Genomic DNA, 20,811 nt, shown 5'->3' on the forward strand with positions numbered 1-20,811 from the left:
TTCTGATCAAGAATAAAAAGAAGTGACTGGAACGACCTGCTAATATATTTATTGCAACTTCACATAAAAGTGGGGTATAAATCAGTCAGTTTTTCCCTGTTTCCTAACAGAGATCTTCAGTACCACATGGTAGTGACACTCACCATCCCTTCAGACAAGACCCATAATACTGGCCAAGGGGCCATACTTCAAACCACCCTAGACAAATGGTTTGAGTTGAAAGAAGGAAAGAAGGATAGAGAGAAGGATAGAGAGAAGGAAAGAAGGAAAGAAAGAAGGAAAGAAAAAGAAAGAAGGAAAGAAGGAAAGAAGGAAAGAAAGGAAGAAAGGAAGGAAGGAAGGAAGGAAGGAAGGAAGGAAGGAAGGAAGGAAGGAAGGAAGGAAGGAAGGAAGGAAGGAAGGAAGGAAGGAAGGAAGGAAGGAAGGAAGGAAGGAAGGAGGGAGGGAGGGAAGGAAGGAAGGAAGGAAGGAAGGAAGGAAGGAAGGAAGGAAGGAAGGAAGGAAGGAAGGAAGGAAGGAAGGAAGGAAGGAAGGAAGGAAGGAAGGAAGGAAGGAAGGAAGGAAGGAAGGAAGAAGAAAGAAAGAAAGAAAGAAAGAAAGAAAGAAAGAAAGAAAGAAAGAAAGAAAGAAAGAAAGAAAGAAAGAAAGAAAGAAAGAAAGAAAGAGGGAGGAAAGGAAAGAAAAAAAAAAGTTTTCTAGTCAGATTACTTTAGAAAACCAGTATCTCATCACAAATGAGAAGATAGGAAAAGACATCCAGGAGCAGGGAATAGCAAGCTCTTTTTAAAGCAGCTTGCCTGCTGAAGAAAACAGATTATACCCTGGGTAAACCACACCCCAACTGCTGCCCTAGTTATGCAAGTAATCACTCAGGCCCAGTTTCCCCAAGCAGGCAGCCTCCCTGCACCACAGCCGGCTCTCAGACCGTCAGTCAGTCTGAGTGCGGATAGTGCCTAGCTAACTACTACTTTGCAAAGCAGCGGAGAAGCTTAAAAAGAATCAAAATAAAACCTCCAGAAGAAATGCATGCAGGGAGATTTTTTTTTTTTAGAAAGCAAATTAAAAAATTGGAACAGATTATTCTTTTTCCATGTCCCTGACTTTTAACACAGGCAGAGAAGAAAGGACAGCATGGCACACAGAGCTAGACACAAGGCCACTGGGAAAGAGTGTGCTGTCAGCATGTGATGGAAAGGCATGAGCTGAGCCAGCTGGGGCTAATGGAAGTGAAGTTCGGAAGCTCAAGTACGAACTCTTCCAGTATGCACCTAATACACCTGATTCATGAACCAGTAAAGATATATGGTCTGTCTGCACAGTGCAGAGCAACCCTAGGTTCTCAGTAAGTTGATAGGAGTGGAGCATAGCGACTAGCAGGAGATCAGCATTTATAAGGAAAAAGGGTTTTGTTTGTTTGTTTTTTGTTTTGTTTTCTCTAAACGACTTTAAAACTTAGTGGCACTCTGCATTTCATTTCTGTACGCCTTCAGGTTGCCAGCCAGGCAGAACTACTTTCTTCTATTTTTTTTTTTTTTTTTGTGCATACATCACCATCACAAGTAGTGTCTACAGTCACACCACAAGTTACAAGTATAGGCTATATCCTTAAGTAACATGAAATGATTTTTTCCACTGCAAAGATTTAAGGATGTTAAGATGAGAATTGACTGCAACGATTATCTTCAATAATTCTTACAAACTGCTGGCCAAGAATTTACACGGTGTCAGATTCAGCCACATTTAGAAGCTAGGATGTCTCTGACTTGCTAACTATAGTTGGAAGTCCTGTCCCGTTCCTACAATGGCTCTCCCTTGAGCAGGATTGGATTAAAGTACATTAGCACTTCCTGCCTAAAATAACAGCCTATGCAGTTATGTGATTATATATGAGAATCTAACCTTTAATTAAAAAGAACGAAGTCACTTGTGGTTACATACAATAGAAAGCAGAAACTTTGAAGCACGTGTACCAAAAAAAAAAAGAAAAAAAGTATGGATTGGGTTGGAAAGCCGCCTGGAAACACGGTCTCCTCACACAGACTGAGCTCCCTCTTCCTCTCGCTCCTAGGAGGGCACCTGCACCACGAGCCTTCCGTGCGTGTCAGCTGGGCAGGAGGGCCGGCTGCCACCCCTGCCTGCTCGCTCAGCAGGAAGGGGGCCCCGAACCCCTTGTCGTGGCCACTGGTGCCCTCGCACAACCACCCCGCGCCCGAGGGGGCTTCCGCACTGCTGCCGCCGTGGGAAGACCCGGGTCGCGCGGGCGCAGAGGGGGTACAACGCGCTGCGCCCCGCGCCGCGGCCGCCCCGGGGGGAGCGCGCGCGCACGGGGCCGCGGGGCGCAGCGCGCGGCGCGGCGCGGGGGCCGCGGGCACCGCGGCGCCCCCTGGCGGCGGCGCGGCGCAGGCGCAGGCAGCTGCCGCCGGCGCTGCGGTTGTCACATGTCGGAAAGTCCCAAGCGCGCAGGGTGGAAATCCCCGGTGGGGGTTTTTTGCCTGGGCACTAAAACAGAAAGGGAAAAAACAAGAGGCTCGGCGCAGCCGCTCATTCCGCAGCCGAGGCAGCGGCGGCAGCAGCTCCGGCGGGGAGGGGGCGGCCCAGGCGAGCCCGGCCCGACGCCGCGAGTGACCGCGGCGGCAGCAGCAGCGCAGGCTCCGCGGCGTTCATGGCCTCCGCGCTCGGGCGCGCCAGCCCGCGGCTCAGCAGCACCTAGGAGCGCAGCGCAGCGCAGCGCGGTGCGCGCCGGCCCCGGCATCGCGCCCGCCGAGAGGTAACGTGGCCGCGGGCTGCGCCTGGGGACGGGGGGCGCGGGGCCGCCCGGCAGCGGCATCACCGCGCGCGGGGCCGCGTTTTCCAGCGCTTTTGCTCGAAATCCGTCGGCAGGCGATGAAATTGTGCCCTCTGTTGACTAGCGGCGCGGTGCGTGGGCTTGCTCGGAGCTCCTGGCACGGGCGGGTGCTGAGCAGGCTGCCCTGAGCCCGCGTGTCACAGCGGCGCCCGGGCTGGGGTTTGTTATTAGTGCTCCTGCCGTGTGGGTTTGCTTTTGGCGCTTGCCATGAAAGCTTTCTGCGCTAAGCTCGTCTTGTGTAAAGCTGGCAGTAATTAGTACACACAGTAATTTGCAACGTATGCGTTGTATGTATGTGCTTCCAGACCAATACGCTATATAGTTAAGGCTGTATAAGGTCATCTTGTGGTTCATAAAACATCCAGAAATCCTAATCTTGTTTTACTTAAATGCCGATAATATGCCTGTTTTTCTGTGCAAAACACTAGGGTGTAGAAATCAGTGGAAGATAAAGACTCTTCCAGTTAATATGTATTAAGCGTAAGTGTTTTTAGAGTTTGATATTATCTTAGATCTTCACCAAAAAGGCTTTGTTAGAGCCAGAGGACACAGAATTAAAGTAATTTAAGCAAGTCACTTGCAGAGCTCAGGGCGGAATATGGATTTTCCCAGATTTCCCAAATTTGGGGTTTTTCCAACATGCTGTGTACTACATGTTGGGAAAAGATGCTACATAGAATAACTCTGTGATTAATATGTGATTATTGCTTCTTTCTGAGAATTTGTAGTAGTTACATCTTAAAGTAAGTAAGTAGTATACCAAAATGTAGCACAGTATGAAGTAATATGACTGTAACTGACTTGCTTGTTCTCTGTATCTTAGTGTCTGCTAAGCTCTGGTTGCTTCATCACATATCTTTTAAAATAATGTCCATTTTTTTTCTTTGTTTGATATTTAACCACTGTGTAAATGGCACTGTCCGTACTTTACATGTGGTGTGGACAAAATATGCCTATAGAATATAATAATGAATAATATAGTTTCAGTGAATGCTTAAATAACAGAAAGTACTGAGCTTACAGAATATTGGAAACAACCATTTCAAGGGTCCATACCAGTGGTGCTTAATTGTGTGATTAATCTTTATTCATGTCAAAAAGTTCCCCTGACTCAATGATTGTCCTTATGTAATTAAGAAATTTACCATTCTGGCCTGTGCAAAGTACAGTCGTGGTTATTAAATAGGTCAATAAGGGCTTGTTTATATTTCATGTCTTAAAGCATCCATACAATTACATACAGCATTGCATCAGTAATATGCAAAACTAGATTTTTATGTGGAGGGGGAGAAATAGCTGAGAAAATGAAATTATTCTATTTTAGGGCAGGGTATTCCTCGGGGATATGTTTAAAATAGGAAATCTTTACTAACTAGAGGAAAGCTTTTCCATGTGTCCCCAGCTGTGGTGCCTGGGAGCACTGCCCCTTACATGAGCAGAGGAAATTCTGTCTGAGTTACATAGCTGGGCACACTGGACTGTCCTGCTTTTGCAGAATCTCATGCTTCACGTGCCTCTATTCAGGGGCTTAGAGGATGTGCATGGACTCTTTAAGTCAGTTGGTTCTGGGAGAGGCAGGAAGAGCCTGAAGTCCCCTCTTATCAGGAGGATAAGCAAAAGAGCAAAGTCCCTTCCAGGGCTCCAGCTGAAGGTGGATTTTGCCAGTGGAAGTGGCGCGGGTGAAGAGAAGAGAGAAGTTAGTTCCCTGTGTGGAGGGACATGCTTGTGTCCTGGGCAAGAGACTGTTTCATGTTGGCAGGCCCGGGAGCACCTTCCCAGGCAGTCTGACAGGTTATCATCCATCATCTTTTCTCCAGCCCTCTCGACTTCCATGGCCACAAGACAACTTCCTAATAGCTTCACTGCTCATTTCTCGATTGTTTCTGGTCTTCTTCAACTTAATATGATATATATCAAGACTAGCTGGCTTGATAGTAGTCTCTGTTATATTTTACCGGATTCATAATCAAAATGATAGGCTTTCCTAATGTGACTAACTTAATTCTAAATTTTAGATATGCGTATATTTATTTTTCTTAAAATAAAGTTTGCATTTTTTAACAGAGTAGTAGTGCGCAGGGTAGCATGGAGAGCCTCTCCCCATGTGAAAATAGATTGTTGGTCATATTACCGTTGTGCACAGGACTCTTGAGGGACATAGTCCCTACATTTGGCTCTGCCTAGTCACAATGTTGATGTGCTGTGAAGAAGTATTTCAGAGGGTGTAGATAACTTGAGATTACCTTTCTTTGTTGTTGTTGCTGTTCCTGCTGTGGCCAGTGGGGCCAGAGGTACTGAAAAAAGTGATGCTGGCCAGCCTGCATTACTGGTCCTACCGCGGAAAAATATTGGGGTTTTTGAGCCAGGTGGAAATGCTTTTTCAGCTCTGTAGACTTATCGTTGAGTAATAGTGGGACTGCCGTTTGCACCCCCACAAACTGCACGGCACCTCTGTGCCGCAGGTAAAATGTTCTCATTCTATAAGGAGGCCTGAGAGGAGCAGCATACATCTGGCCTTCAGTGCTTGCTCTCTTGCAAATTGTTCATTTGCCCTCTTCAGCCACGGTAAGTATGGGGCAGATCCTAGCATAGCATGTAATTCCCCAGACTGTCTCTTTTTGTACGGTACTATGCCAAGCATCACTTCTCAGTATGTATGGGCTGTGAAATCTGAATTGGTCATTATCTGCTTTTTTGGCATATCATCAAAACAAAAGCTTGAAACATGCTGAAAGTTCAGCAGGTTCATAGGGGATTACACTGTGCAATTATCAATTAGTCAAGTCTCTAAGGTAATTTTCCATTCCCTTGATCTTTCCTTCTTTTATCCTTACTTTGATGCAGACTCCTGTTTTTAACAGCGATACAATTTCCTTGGTTCATTATGAATAAATTCTCTTTAATATCAGAGTAAATGATCAAAGAAAATGATTAGGATTAGCTGTTCAGAGTCTATATCTGAGTAATGCAGAGTGATGTCTGGATACGAGCTATAAAAATCATTATCTATATATGCTCCACATGGACTGAGTCCACTCGGTACACTTTTTAGCCAAAACTGCAATGAGAAAGTACACTTTTTTTTTTTTAGAAGTGATAGCACTTTGATCATGACCAATGAAATGTAAATAAGAAAATCCCTTTTTTCTTCATTTCAGATTTCTTCTGGGAACATGGCTGGCCAGCACATCCTTCCTCAAGCTTTATATCATAGCAATATGCTGAAAGCTGTGAAGATTAGAGAGAGAGCACCTGAAGATCTGGTCAAATCCCCCGGTGGAATAATTCACCACTTCAGAACTATGCACAGATACACCATAGAAATGTTCAGAATGTGCCAGTTTTGCCCTCAGTTTCGGGAATTACTTCAGAAGGCCCTGACTGACCAGACCACGCAGACTTCACTAGAGCGCCAAAGGAAACTGAACTGGTGCATGGAAGTCAGGAAACTTGTGCCTTTGAAGACTAATGGTAAGTTCAAAGCTGGCCTTTGAACTGGCATTAAAAAGGGCAGTAAGAATGTATCACCTTTATTAATAGTGTCTGAGTTTACATTACTGAAACAGAAGCACATTGCTTTAAAAAAAAAAAAGTTCCTTTACATTTTGACTTAGTGATCCTAAAGTCTTTCCACAGGGCATATTGTCATGAGTCTCTGGCAGTCCCCTACATTTATCACAGTATTATGAATAGCTTGAAAATTAAAGAGATGTTTTTATAATATTAGTAACCTGTGGCATGTGAGCATATAATATCATGTGAGAACCTTGTCTTACAATCCATCACCTTTCCATAAATCTGACACTGTTATGTGTCGGCTGCCTTCTTCAAAGTGCTGAATGGCCCCTGAGGTCAGGCAAGAGGAGAGCTGAGATGCCTTGAGTGACAGGGATATATTCCCCTGTATTTAGAGAAGTCAATACCTGGTTATAACCCCTGCCTTTGCAGCCATCCAATGAGGTTGATCCCAGCTGGAGCCACTGTGTCAGCAGGAGAGTCTTGGGCTTCCAGCCTCAAGGAGACTGACCTTGCTGACAGGCATCAGCACCTGCACCGTTGGGCTAACTAATGCTCAATTAGCTGATAGGCTTAGCAGGCTTCCCTCAGGGCTCAGCCCTAATTCCGGTGTGTGCAAATGACAACCAGGTTTATGTAACAAGAAGTGTGCAGTGCCCTTTGCTTTCGAGGGTCAGTGCAGTTTTAGAACTTTCCTTCGGGGTTACTTTGTTATTGTGTGTTTTGTCAGGTACCTTAAACAGCTACCCCAAAAGGGTACAGCTGTAGTACAAAGATGTCTTGAAGCAGGTACATGTAGACATGAGCAGGTAACTTTTGCAGCAGACTGTGAGGACCACTGGACATCTCACATTCAGTGAGATGGTCCCTGAATGACTGATGAGTGTGCAATTGCAAGCTTGGTCTCAGGAGTCCCTACAGCACTGAGTGCTCCAAACTGAGCAGATGATAGACTGGGGCAGTGAAGACTCCAAAATATGGAAAATGTATCTTCTTTGCTCAAGGATCAGATGCTTTTGATTGTGGAAATACCAGGACAGATGGACCTTTACAGTATGTTCTTTGGATATGGTCTTCTCTTACATATTTATATACATGTTGCCTTTAACTTCCCAGACCACATTCCCAACTTCTTAGTCTGATTTCTTATTTCGTAGTCTGATTGCATGCAATTGTGTTTTACAGGAGCCATTAAAAAATAGACCTACCATATAGAGGTGATTGGCTCGGCCTTGAAGAACCCAATCCAAATCTGTATCTCTGTAATTGTCACAAAGGCACTGACCTGTTGGTGGGCTTTTCTGCCCCTTCACTTGCCTAAAATTCTCAAATTTTAATCTGCACAAATATTGCATAATCTAAAACTTCTAGAAGGACTGGAGTTGCAGGTAGGGCAGGCAATGCTTTACGGTTGCTGTGGAAGTAACATCAGTCTGGGCTGATGTCACTCCAACACATGCACTCTTAACAGATTTACTAGGCAAATAGACAATGCATGTTATTTTTGCCCTGAGCAAAGAACAAGAGTTTTGGAATCCCAGAACTAATGTTAATCTGTGTTCTGCAGGGATTAATATTGCTTGAACAGGTCCTTATTGGTGGTGACACAATATTCAACGAATATGATCCAGCATGTTTCTTCATGACTGTAGAAGGGTGTTTACAAATGGGAGTAGCTTATGAATTGGTGACCTGGATCCCATCCATGAGTAGGTGTCCCAACATTTATGATACTGAAATATTCAGGTGGTTTAGGGAACGCAAGCAAGGGGTTGGATTGTTTCTCTGTCTCCTCCCTACACCCCCACTCCCCAGTGATGAACTTGGCTTCAGTTCAGTGCTTCAGAGTCATTAAGTGCGCGTATAGAGGGGTGGCTTTGGGAACCTGTGGTTAATGTAAATTAGTCATGGCTCAGGACCTTTGCAGGGATGAGAAGCTAAACGGTGGATTGACAGAAGGGGTCACTGAGAGCAGGGATAGAAGCCTGTAGAAAACATGTAATATCCCAGGAAGCAACATTATTCAAATCAGTGGAAAGGATGGTCTTTTTCCCTCTCATACGACATAAAGAATATTTTTAGAAGCACTTGGCTGGTTAACGTGGCTGGTAAATGTGGGAGGAATATATCTTTTTTAGTCAAAGATGGGCTTTCTCCAGAAATGTCTATCTTTTCCCAATGAAGGGTGCAATTTTTGAAAACTTAAAAGCATATTATATCCTAAAACTTTTAGCGTTTTATTAATGTGGATTTTACCTAACGTGTGCATGAATTTACAGAATTGTTGCACCTTTAAAAAAAAAGCCACCTTGAATGACACCATATTTATTTGCAGATGTGTGAATGGAGGATAGGAGGAAGGAAGTAGGAGTATAAAAATTGAAACTGTGTTTTAAAAAAAATCAAAAAATTCCAACATCTATTGGTTGTAGAGATTTCACTTGTATAATGAATAGGCGCTCATTCCAGCCTGCCCAGCCACACCCCCTGGGAAAGTCCAGCGGAGCCTGCACTGTTGAGCCGTGCGCAGGGCAGAACAAAAAGTACAACTGTTGCTCAACTGCTAGTCAAAGAGCGCTGGGGAATTCCGGGTGCTGTGTAAGGAATTTTGCGCAGTGCTTCTCAATAAAGAACTGAAAGCAAGCTCTGAAAGAAAAAAAAACTTATCTTTGCTCTAGATTTTGCGAAGGGAAAACTCTAATGGGATTAATATGTCATCCTTCTTGGTCAGAAGGAAACCTAGTCATTTTTTCTGTGTTATGTGCAATTCCCTAATTCGGAGCTCAAATATGCATTTGGCAGATGTCCAGTAACCTTTGCAAGACAAGATTCAGAAACCAAAAGGCAAATGCAGGAACCTGATATACAAAGCTGGAACAATTTATAAAATCTTAAGTGGACTTCCAGTGATTTTTTTTCAGGAGCTGTTGTAGATGTTCCCCTGCAGTTTCATACAAAAAAAAACAGCAAAAGTACACAAATTATGTACTTGAGCTCACAATGTGTGTAGCAAGCTGACATTTTAACTCTTTGTGAGTGGAAGAGCTTTGAAAGCTATTCACGTGAGTAAAGTCTAGCAGCTTTGCCATGGTTAAAGTCCTCTATTCTGAGCAAATTACTGTGGTGTTTTAACAACTGGAGGACCTATGTACTGCTGTAGCAAGCAGCAGACCTAGTTTTGAATCTGAGCATGTGACAATATTGATTCTTGATGTCTTTCTTTCAAAAGTTTTTTGATGAAGATGGGTAGAGGTAGAATTTGAGACCCAGTCTTTGGCATATTTTGTAACACCTTTCAATCAAGTTACTTAGCTACTTTGATTCTCTGTTTCCTCATTTGTAAAACTGCAGATCATTGCTTTCCTGTCTTCCCATGAAATATGGAGGACTTTTTGAACGGAAGGAGTTGTCTCAATGGAAAGCAAATCATTATAATAGTCATTTACTTAGTGTTAATTTTGTCTTTAAAAAAAAACAATTCCCTTAAGTAATATTTTTAACAGCAAGCACACAGCCTATGTTCTGAGAGGAAGACATGCTCATGCAATTACTTTACACACATCACCCATCCTTCCCTTTATGTCCCTTTTGTTTTGTTTTGTTTTGTTACAACTCTTATATCTAGTACAGCCCACTGCCACGCTTTAAAATACAGTGGTCATTAGAGGACATGAGGCTTACTGTTACTACAGTATATTAGCGTTTTTCATTATCTCCTACGAAAGGTACACCTGATGGCACAAGCTAATTTCCCTTATTTATACATTCTCTTTTAGTTTTAAAATGTTTTTGTCATGCTAGCTCAGCTGCGTTTGTCACTTGCAGAGGATTGCAAAATTTAGTTCATGATATGAGTCAAAGTTAAAGAAAGATAGACAAAGAGCAGGCTTCCCACCACTGTTGAACAACAGCTTAATGTTGTTCCCACTGCTGAAGGGATAACAGTGGAGAAGCGACCAACTTGCTTTCTTCCTCTGCAAAGAGCTCATAGCTCTGATCTTCTTGTTAAAAATCTGCCTGTGGAAGCCTTGGAGAGAAGCGCACATGGGATATATGTGCTGTGCAGCAATACATCCTGTGTCTTTGTTTTGTTTTGTTTCGAGGTAAGCATTTAAAACAATGCCGTCTTTCTTTTGCAGGTGATGGAAACTGCCTCATGCATGCTGCATCCCAGTACATGTGGGGTATTGAAGATATTGACCTTGTCTTAAGGAAAACATTGTTCAGCACGCTCAGGGAGATGGACACACAGAACTTCAAGCTCCGCTGGCAGAGGGAGGCACTTAAATCCCAGGATTTTGTAGAAACAGGGCTCCACTATGACACCCGAGTAAGTTGGCTTAAGGGAATCACACTGTTTCCTTGTCATTGTCCATATTTACCTTGATGACTGTGTTTTATTTTTGCTTCATTAGTTCCACTCTTAGTGGAACCCACCCTTTCAAGGGGAAGGGAAAATGTTCATATTTTGAGCACCACTGCACTGCAATTGGTTCCTGATCTCCCTGTCTTAGAAACACTTCTGACAGATGTTGATTCTTTTCTCAGAACTGGGAGGAGGAGTGGGAATATCTCATTGAAATGACATCTCCAGAAACATCTGGTGCTCGAAACAGGCTTCCCTATAACGCACTGGAAGAAATCCACATCTTCGTCCTTGCTAACATCCTCAGAAGACCAATCATTGTCCTTGCAGGTGAGTTGTCCAGCCAGTCATCTCACCTTAAAGACAGTATGCTTTAGTAGACCTTTTCTTTGGTTGTTTTTGCTTACAGGTAGATGTATTTCAGAATTGGGAGCTTTCTGCAGTTGTTCTAAAATACAAGCATCTTGATGCTTTCTCTTCCCATGGCATATACGAATTAGTTTTTAACTGTTGTTTTTTTACTTCCTTTTGCAGATAAAGTGGTGAGAAGTTTAGAGTCTGGCTCCAGCTTTGCTCCTCTGAACATTGGTGGGATTTACTTGCCTCTCCTTTGGCCAGCTGAAGAATGCTACAGATATCCAATTGTGCTTGGCTATGACAATATGCATTTTACACCACTTGTGACTCTGAAGGACAGTGGACCAGGTATCTTTAAAGTACCTTATCTGGGTATTTGTGTATCTTTTTCAGTACCTAGGTTCTGATAAAGCATTTGAAATATAATCTGGTTTTGATTTGCATTTTAAACTTAAAATAAATATAAGATTCCTTCTGAATCTGTTCTCAGTATATAAGCAGATCAAGCTTTATATAGGTATATCTGAATAGAAACTAAAGGTCATCTTCAAAATGGCAGTTAAAATTATAATACAACTGGCCTGATCAGAAACTGGGATCACTAAAAGGGCAGGCTCTGCTTCATTGCATTCTGGTTTCTGTCCATGCCATGTCACAAAGCAAGCTTTGGAGGACATGGTCCCACAACTGTGTTCAGCTTCCTGGGAGGGATAGTGATATATATGTTTGGCTGCTTTCTAATACATCTCTTCTGCATGGGATAACATTTTTCCAGGCCCAGGTTAGGGCATCACCTTGTGAAAAGGTATAATAAACTATAATGAACTCAGATCTACAATAGTGCCTACACTAACAAGAAAGATGCTGTGGGGACATCAAGACTTCAATAGGGTGGAGCTGGATTTGCAGTGCAGATATGCTGCACTGTTTAGAAACTGGCTGCTCTTGCCAGCCATTCTTTTGTCTCTGCAGAATTCAGCGGCAATGGTGACATCTCCATGTTTGGCATCTTGTCGCCACCCCTCTCTGGTAAAACATATATATATATATATATATATATATATATATATATATATATATGTATAAACCCTTTTTGTTTTCACACAGAAATCCGGGCTGTCCCTTTGGTCACCAGTGAACGAGGCAGATTTGAGGACTTGAATGTGCACTTTCTGACAGACGCAGAGGACAGGGAAAAAGAGAAGCTGCTAAAAGACTACCTGATAGTAATAGAAATTCCAGTGCAAGGCTGGGATCATGGTACAACTCTTCTAATTAATGCTGCAAAGTGAGTGTCATTCTTCTTTCCTTAAAGTTATGCTATTTGTAATGGTGATAGAAGCTGGATAGCCTCGTGGGTTCCTTCAGTCCTTCCATTCACATTAGCACACATGATTATTAACATCACTGTTGATGTGCTTTTAAGGAGTATGAACTCAAACCAGTCTCAAATGTACAGCCAAAGATGTCCTGAGATTTATAAGACTGAAACTAAGTCTGTTTTGAGCTACAGACCCAACAGAGGCAAAATCAGAAGTGGATATTGATTTAACTGCATCATGAAATATTAAGTCCACTGTAGGAAAAATTTGTTTTCAGTAGTTTTCACCAGTATGGACTGGTTCTACTCTGACCTCAGCCTGTCTGAGCATTGATCTACAGAGGAATTTAAGGTTTGGGGGGTTTTTCTTTTTACTTTTTAGAGACTATTCATATTCTGCCTGCAAATAACTCTCACAGACTGAAAACCCTTACCTTGAAAACCCTTTTAAGAATACTTCTGATTAGCATTGTATCGGACCATTTCTTTAGATGTGAAAGTCTCCGTTTGACATCACTAAACACCTGCATTTAAAATTATTTCCATTTAAAGCAACAGCCTGACATCCTGGATCTTTTAGCTGAGTAATATGGATGTGCTTTAAATCTACATTTCCTCCCCACACTGCTCATATTTGCCTCCAACCCCACCTTCTGCCCATTTCAACCACTGAGAGTCTTACTTTTCTGTCTTTTAGGTTAGATGAAGGCAACCTCCCCAAAGAAATAAACCTGGTGGAAGATTATTTGCAGCTGGTACAGCATGAGTACAAGAAATGGCAGGAGAACAGTGAACCTGCTAGGAGAGAGGCCTGCACCAGGAACAGACAGGAATTTTCTTTCTCTCAGCTGTCCCTCTTAAAGGTGAAATGTGAAACTCCAAATTGCCCTTTTTATATGTCTGTGAACACCCAGCCCTACTGCCATGAGTGCTTTGAGCAGAGATCACAAGGAGGTAAAGGAAGAAAGCAGATGTCCAAAACGGCGCCTGAGAAACCAAGGGCAACTGGATCCGGCTCTTCCCGTGGGGAAGGTTGTGAGCCTGGAGGATGGACATTGGAAGAGCCCATAACAGGGCCTCGCTCTGCACCTCCAACTGCTCCGAGCCCTTTCCTGTACAGCGAAACCACTGCCATGAAATGCAGGACTCCAGACTGCCCGTTTACGTTAAACGTGCACCATAACGGACTTTGCGAACGCTGCTACAACAGCAGGCAGCTTGGTTCTCGTAACAAATCGGATGACCGAGGCCATTTGGACTACGCAACATGTAAGGTGTGCTTTCAGAAGGCCAACAGGACCTTTAATGGCATATGCAGCACTTGTTTCAAAAGGACTACAGAGCGTTCCTCAAACGGCAGCCCAAGTTTTCTGCCCACGTGCCATCAGAGGTCTACGTCTGACCCTTCCCAGATATCCCAGAGCTTCCTTCAGCATTCCTGCCAGAGTCCCAACAACAGCTGTGAGGAGCCACTGGTGGCAGCACTGCCCCATGCCGCACATGGCTCCGAGGGAAAGAGAGAGAGTAACCTCTGCAGGAAACCTGGCTGCAAGTTTTTTGGAACGCCACAGAATGAGGGCTTTTGCACACTGTGCTTCTTCGAGTACATGGAAAACCACGGTAAGCGGAGATGTTGTGAGCTTTGTCACACTTTGGCTTCGAGTAGAACTCATGAAGCTACGGAGCTGTACATGGAGGGGTTGGAAGGGCAGGTGCTGGTGGAAATTGTGTAGAGCAGAAGCAGCAGTGTGAGGAGACTGTACCTTCTTGGCCCTTATTGTTCTATAAAGGGGCACACAGTGACAGTGTGGTAAATCTGTGAAGAACATTGTTTGTCATTGCATCTGAACTAGAGCGATATGGGGTTGGTTATTAGTCCAATATCCCCTGGAGCAGGAGGGTTGGACTAGATGATCTCCAAAGGTCGCTTCCAACTTTAAGCATTCTGTGAATCTGTGGTTCTGTGGCTTGAGTTTTGATCCCTCCCAGCCATCTGCCGCAATAATGTTTTGGTATAATTTTTTTCTGATTAAGCTTGTTCACATCTAGACAGGTTAAAAGAAAGTAGTGGTATTGTATTGGTGCTATTAAAAAGTCCAGTATGCTTATAGTGCCTTCAGAAGGTATTGAGATTAATTTGGAATCTGCATTAAATCTGGATGTATCTGATGTAACTACTGATAACTACCAATGTCACCTTGATAAACAGAGCATATAAGACTGTAGATAGCGCGTATTCTGGTGTAACTTAGAGTATTTTTGTTAAAATGTACCTCTTTCTTGGTAGCACCAGGTATATGCATGTGGGTGTGTATGAAGGCAGGACTTCAGAAAGGCAATATCTTGCAAATAAAGCATGGCATGAAATCTTCACCCTTCTGCCCTGTTACATAGGCCAAGAGCCCTTAGGTACAGTGGGTGGCAGGTATATGTACAAGAGAACTCTTGCTTAACCGGTCAGACTGGTTCATTGGTGGCAACTGTGCCAATACTGCACTTGACACATACTTTTAATTTGGGGAACTTCTGTGCCAGCTTGCAATATCTTATTTTCCATTGTTGTTCACATGTTTTTTCCTTATTATTATAGAATATGTAAGATCATTTCATGAGACTAAAAAACATAAGACAGTTTAACCCAGTAAACTGTGTGTCACTCTACCCATTTCACCCAATGTGATTGTGACTGGGCAGAGCAAAGGGGACAGATCACAGTCAGCGCTCAGAAACCAGTGACAAAATTTCTTTCGACTTTTGGGGGATCACAGTTCTCATGTTGAGGGCCAGATTTTCACAAATCGGGTTTTTCAACAATTTCTCATGTAAAAAGCACGCTATTATCAATTACCATTATGTTACCATTTATGTAACATTAAAGAAAGTGCATTGAATGAGCAAGTCTTAACACTCCTCATAAGGGGTCCAAAACCAGTGTTTGAGGCTAGTAATTTTTTTTCTTTTTTTCTTTTTTCATTTTAAACTAAGGAGCTTCTCATAGTTGTTTTTCAGTGGTCAGATCTACTGGGCGTATTCAAAGCATTTCTCTTTACTGTGCGTTACAGACAGTGCTTTACTGCGGCACCAGAGGAGGTCTCAGAGGAATTCCTCGGCAGCGGGGCAGTCTGGCAGTTCCGCTGCCGCCTTCCACAACACGGTATCCTGCCAGCGGCGAGACTGTGGCACCCTGGGGAGCACCATGCTGGAAGGCTACTGCCAGAACTGTTTCATTAAAGCCCAGAACCAGCGATTTCAAGAAGCCAGGAGGACAGAAGAACAGCTCGTGAGACAGACACAAGTAGGTGAACTTCAGAAAAATTTCCAGTTACTTAACACCACCTGTTTTTTCTCTTGTGAGAACAACTCCAAATGTATAATAGAAAACCCTTGAATTGCTGCATCTTAAGTATCCTGGAAGGATATGAATAGAGTATCTCATGATTCCACTTGTTAGAGCTGTGCAGCGCTTGTAGAGATTGTTCTCAATTTAGGGCTGTCAATGCTGCATTCAGTTTTGCTTCAGCTGGAATTTTACCTGCAACCCCAGTGGAGGCGATTGGACCAACAGTTTGTGTGTTTGCTAGTTGGGAAGAGGTTTTCATTCCTGCTTGTAGAGCTGTGCAGAGCATGATTTTCTTTGGTAAAACCAGGCTTGGCTTGTGCATTGTACTATTTAAAAGAAGCATGGAGTGTGAATCTGGGAGGTGAAAAGACTGCTAGCTTGAATATGAGTTTTGCACCTTGCTTTGCAAAACGAACTACCGGAGCCTTTGCACTCTGCAATGGTGTTTGCTTTCTGTGTTTGCTGACAGCCCCTAGTGGTTGCATATATAAAACACTAGCAGAGTTGAAAGTAAATTATAAGCCACTTGTTCTGCCGACATTGCCACTGACCATGTTTTTACATTTTTCAAGAGAATAGGACAGCACAGAGATTCACAGCGAGCAGCAGTGACTAGCCAGAAGAGACAGTGTGGTGGGGCTTCGTGCAGAAACAACCTGGCCGGCCGAAGTGACGATTTGTGCCCAGAGTGTCGACGCCTCAGCCAGCGCGTGCAGTCGGGGAGTCCCAGGGACTCAGCTGCAGAGGAGACCCCAAAGCAACGCTGCCGAGCGCCTGCGTGCGATCACTATGGCAATGCCAAGTGCAATGGTTACTGCAACGAATGCTACCAGTTCAAGCAGATCTACGGCTAGCGGAGAGGAAGAGCTGGTGACAAACAAGAAAATGATACCAGCTGCTTCCATAACTGAAATGGTGCTACGTCCACAACACTTAACAGACCTGAAAGCATGGGGAGGAGGGGAAATATAAGCTGTCTGCTCTTGTTCCTGTTTATTTCCAAGAATGGGAATAAATATCTACTTCCTATAAACACTGCATACGTGAACTGATGAGAAGTACAGTTTGCTTTCTGCACAGAGCTGTCTTTCATGACTAGGCTCCTATAATGCCATATTTAATTCTCAGGCTTCCCAGGGGGAAGTTTGAAGACTCTGAATCCAAAAAACTTTTCAGTTCTGTCTCTTTCTCCACAGCCCTCCTGGTACCAGGCAGGGAGACTCAGCAACTGCTGGAGGTCCAGGAGCCCTCTGCTTTGGCACCCGTCAAAGCAAGACTACCCTGGGAGAGTTCCTCCAGGACAGGCTGATGCAACCTGTAGTTGGAACTGGTGAGGATGTGTAAAGAAACATGTTTTGGTTTGCCAGCTTCCTTGCATGTGTTGTTATCCTTCAAGAGCTTGTCAAGGCTTGAGGTCCCCCCTGTGAGGTTGTTGGACAGAGAGGGGCTGTGCTTGCAGATCCTCAGCACGCTGCAGTCGGAAACAAGACCAGCCATGGTCTGTCCCTTTAGCATGCTTAGCCCAGTGTTTGGATCCTGTCCCAAATCTCAAGATAACTGGAAAGATACATGATTTTAGAAGCAACCTTTACTAGCGTACATGTGTGATGGGAAATCTGAATCTTCTCATAGCCAACTCATATGGAAGGAAGTGCCTCCAACAGACATAAAAAAAAAAAACCACCAAACTTGTCCTAGGGTTTTGTTCTGAAGCCAAAGCAACTCTCTTCTGCTACACTGTAGTTGTCCAAAAAACATGTGCTGCTCTCAATGCCAGTTTGTTTTCTGATATCCTGAATGTGGTACTGTTATCATACTGATGGCTTGGAGCTTAGTTTTGGGATGCACTTCCTGGAGTTCATGCTTCCAGTTTTCAATCTGTATTTCTTCCTTTGGCAGACTTGCCTGCACCATTGTGTCTGATACCTGCTTCTCTCATCCCCTTTCACTCTTTTAAAAAAGTTTTCAGCATCTATTTTGCTGCTATTATTTTGAGGCTGATACCTCTTCTAATTTGCTTCTCAAGTTTAGAATCTTTTTCTAGTTGTTAAAAAAAGGTTTTAAAAATAAAACAATTCATGCCTTATTTCTGTTAAATTTTATATATTTTGTGAAATTAAGTAAATGTGAAAATATGTTTTAGTAAAATATTTATGTTATTTCAAACAATGCAATTTGAAATTTGCACATTTGTTTTTCTAATGTATATTTACTCTTGTGTTGAGTTTTACAAACTTAAATGTATAATTGAAAAAATAAATAAATTATTGAAGGATTAAATTTGCTGTTTTATATTGATGATGAGAGAAAGCACATCTGAGTGTGGGGTATAAATTAAGGAAAGCTCTTCTGTCTGGGATCACAACTGAGCAGGTTACAAAGAGCATATAAACCAAGCCTTTCATGGAGGTGATAGCTTGCTGTAAATCTCTGCATAGTCCCGTCTTGTGTCTGAGTCCATCAGGAAAGGCTGACTGGCTACCCTGTGGGACAGCTGTGCAGTCAAGGTCCGTAAGGACTTTGCCTCAGCAAGCGGATTTTCAGGCCCCAGAGCTATGGGTGCAGGAGGATAAGGATTGTGCAGGATCAGGCTGCAAGGGAAGATGCACGAGACTGAGATGACCCTTTCTTTGCTCACCCATGTTGCTCACGTCATCTTGGGTGGCAATGGTGACTTTCGTGGCACTCTTTCCTCACCCCTCAGCTGAGGCAGGCAGTACTGTGCACTACAGTGATTTCTGCTATCTGATTTCATGCTATGAAGGAAAAATAAGAAGGATCTGCAAACATCCCCGTGTAGTCTCAAGAGAGGATCCCCTTTCCAGGTCAGCCCTATCCCACTCTTTAGTCCTTGCTGGCTGTTCAGAATTGCAATCAGCTCATTTTAAGCACTTTCCCAATTTAAAATGTATGATTTAAGTTTCTGAATACTTTTTGCCTTAAGTCAGCCTGTCCCTTTTGAACTCAAACTGCTCTCTAGCCACGATCCTGGATCCCAGTCTCTCTTTGTGGACTGTTCTCCTTGCGGTTTAACCCAACTTCCCTGGGCCTATGTATCCTGTCCTTTCGGGATCAACGACTCATGATGAAGCCCACTCCTCCAGAGCAGCACCTGCAAAATCTCCATGCCTCATTCTTAGGGTACAGTTGTCTTTTCCAAAATCAGACTCTGCCCATTCATGTCTTTCTCCCCGTTTCCTGGATCCATGCAACTCTCACACTCTTCAGGGTCATCAAACTTCTGAACTTTGTAGAAACACAGATGACAAGAGAGAGGGCAAAGACTTGGGGTGGTGATGGGGGGAAATCTACCACTGGGCACTGGGAGATGGAGGCAGTTTGTGGCATCTAGCCAAGGCAGCAGCCAAAACCTGGCCCTTGAAAATGTCAAGCCTTGGCCATGGCCTGTGCTTTGCCAGGACACATCATGTGCAGCTCTCCAGGCACTCTCTGCAGCTGGGTTGGCAAGGGGACATGGGCAGTGGGGTTACTGCTAGCCACAGTTTCTCCACAGTGGAAGGATTTAAGACTAAATGCCCCCAGTCCCGCAGATTCTCTCTGCTACTTTCTGGGCCCATTACTCATAACTTTGAAGTCACATGAGGCTTATCTCATTCTGAAGCCCTCATGTAAATGAGTGCCCAGCCTGTCTCTGGTAATTTACTTGTGTGGGAACATTCAAGATAAGAGCACTTTTTCTTTAAATACTCCGGTATTTCCCTAATGTCCTTAGGGGATTTTGACCCTCTGATGCTTTCTGCTCTATGCCCAAATACCTCCCCAAATTCATGTATTTTTCCTTCCTGGTCTGCAAGAGAGGACTTTTATTTGGAGTATCCCTTTTTGTGACCACTTATGGAAGTCTCTTTACCAAGATACAAGTCTTCTATAGACAGAGATTCTTTTCTTAGCAGAAAGGTAAAAATAAAAGGGGGCAATAGACTTTATGACTGCTCTCAGTGCACTGGAATTCCTTATAATATAGTGCAGTAAGTGACTGGTGAGCAGGCGGGCTTGCACATTCATTTAATTTTGGAAAAGGATACTTTTAGATCATTACAGTAATTCCTGATTGGGGAGATCGATAACTTGAAAATATTCAAATATATCTCTGTTGGTCTGCAGATAAGAAACATTATTTTTCAGGGATATAAACATTCTATTAATAGATAACTTTTCATACAGAAAAGAATAAAGTTCTTAGTAAGTTTTTAGTGTGGGGAGAAATCAGATTCATCTGTTGATATCAGTGCTCTGCTAGGCAAGTCTTTGGTATGATACAAAGTACTAGGGTATTTAACCAGAGCTGGAAGCAATACATAGCATGCAATCTGTTAGATCGAAACCCTTAAATCAAACTACTGATCTAGGTGTATATTCCAGAAGCCCCAGGCAGAGTTCAATGATGTGGTTGGTGTTTTGGAGGTAAAGCAAAGAGAGAGCTTTCTAGCTGTTACAACCATAGGTGGAGGCTATTGTGTCCTATACTTGCACAGAAGGGTAAGATATCTTATTTTACACCCTGAACCATGCACTAATCCTTTTTTCCTATGCTTGTTCAGCTTCACTCCATCCCGTTCAATACCCCAACTCAGCAGAGTGGAAGAGTCGCAGCCAATGCAGAGGACCCCCCAGACATGCAATCCTGCTCTTCTGCTGCAGGCACATCTCAGGAGGGGGCCGTGCCTCTCTGAGGTATTTATCATGGAGCAGCTATTCCAGTAGCATTGTCTTATCTGATTAGCAAGCCATGGTTAGGTTCCCATGCAGCTTGGTGTTTGAAGATTCCAGATGGCCCACAAACAGCCTGGGCAAAGTAGGAATGCAATAAAACAAAAATTGTCTGAGTCTGTGTATATGTATGAGTGGTCTCATCTCTACTTCACATGTGCTTGATCAAACTGCAAGAGATTAGCACTTCCCCAGCTGTTCATCCTCAAGCATCCTTGCACAGGCTACAGACTGTCCCGATCCACATCCTGTCATTACCCAGAAGTGTCCAAAGTTATCAGAAAGGAGAGAAAAAAAATGTTTTCTGTGCAAAACTTGGGCCTAGTGCCTCAGCC

At 43.5% G+C, this 20,811-nt stretch overlaps 1 protein-coding gene across 2 annotated transcripts; it reads left to right on the forward strand.

Annotated features, from left to right (window-relative positions):
• The first annotated feature begins 4,611 nt into the window (after nucleotides 1–4,611).
• Nucleotides 4,612–16,778, forward strand: TNFAIP3 (TNF alpha induced protein 3). 2 transcript variants are annotated; one of them, XM_088529679.1, is made up of 9 exons: nucleotides 4,612–4,636; nucleotides 6,004–6,316; nucleotides 10,501–10,691; nucleotides 10,910–11,057; nucleotides 11,262–11,432; nucleotides 12,192–12,372; nucleotides 13,103–14,025; nucleotides 15,468–15,700; nucleotides 16,318–16,778. In XM_088529679.1, the coding sequence occupies exons 2-9, from the start codon at nucleotides 6,019–6,021 to the stop codon at nucleotides 16,597–16,599; spliced, it is 2,427 nt and encodes an 808-aa protein (XP_088385805.1). In that variant the 5' UTR covers nucleotides 4,612–4,636; nucleotides 6,004–6,018; the 3' UTR covers nucleotides 16,600–16,778. The 2 variants fall into 2 exon arrangements, with proteins under 2 accessions (XP_088385805.1, XP_088385804.1); XM_088529678.1 differs by lacking the exon at nucleotides 4,612–4,636 and having other exon boundaries at nucleotides 5,932–6,316.
• The last annotated feature ends 4,033 nt before the right edge of the window (nucleotides 16,779–20,811 follow it).

This window comes from Tinamus guttatus, unplaced genomic scaffold, assembly GCF_059628265.1.
Source record: "Tinamus guttatus ecotype Peru unplaced genomic scaffold, ASM5962826v1 Tinamus_guttatus_pri_ptg000336l, whole genome shotgun sequence".
Lineage (NCBI taxonomy): Eukaryota > Metazoa > Chordata > Aves > Tinamiformes > Tinamidae > Tinamus > Tinamus guttatus.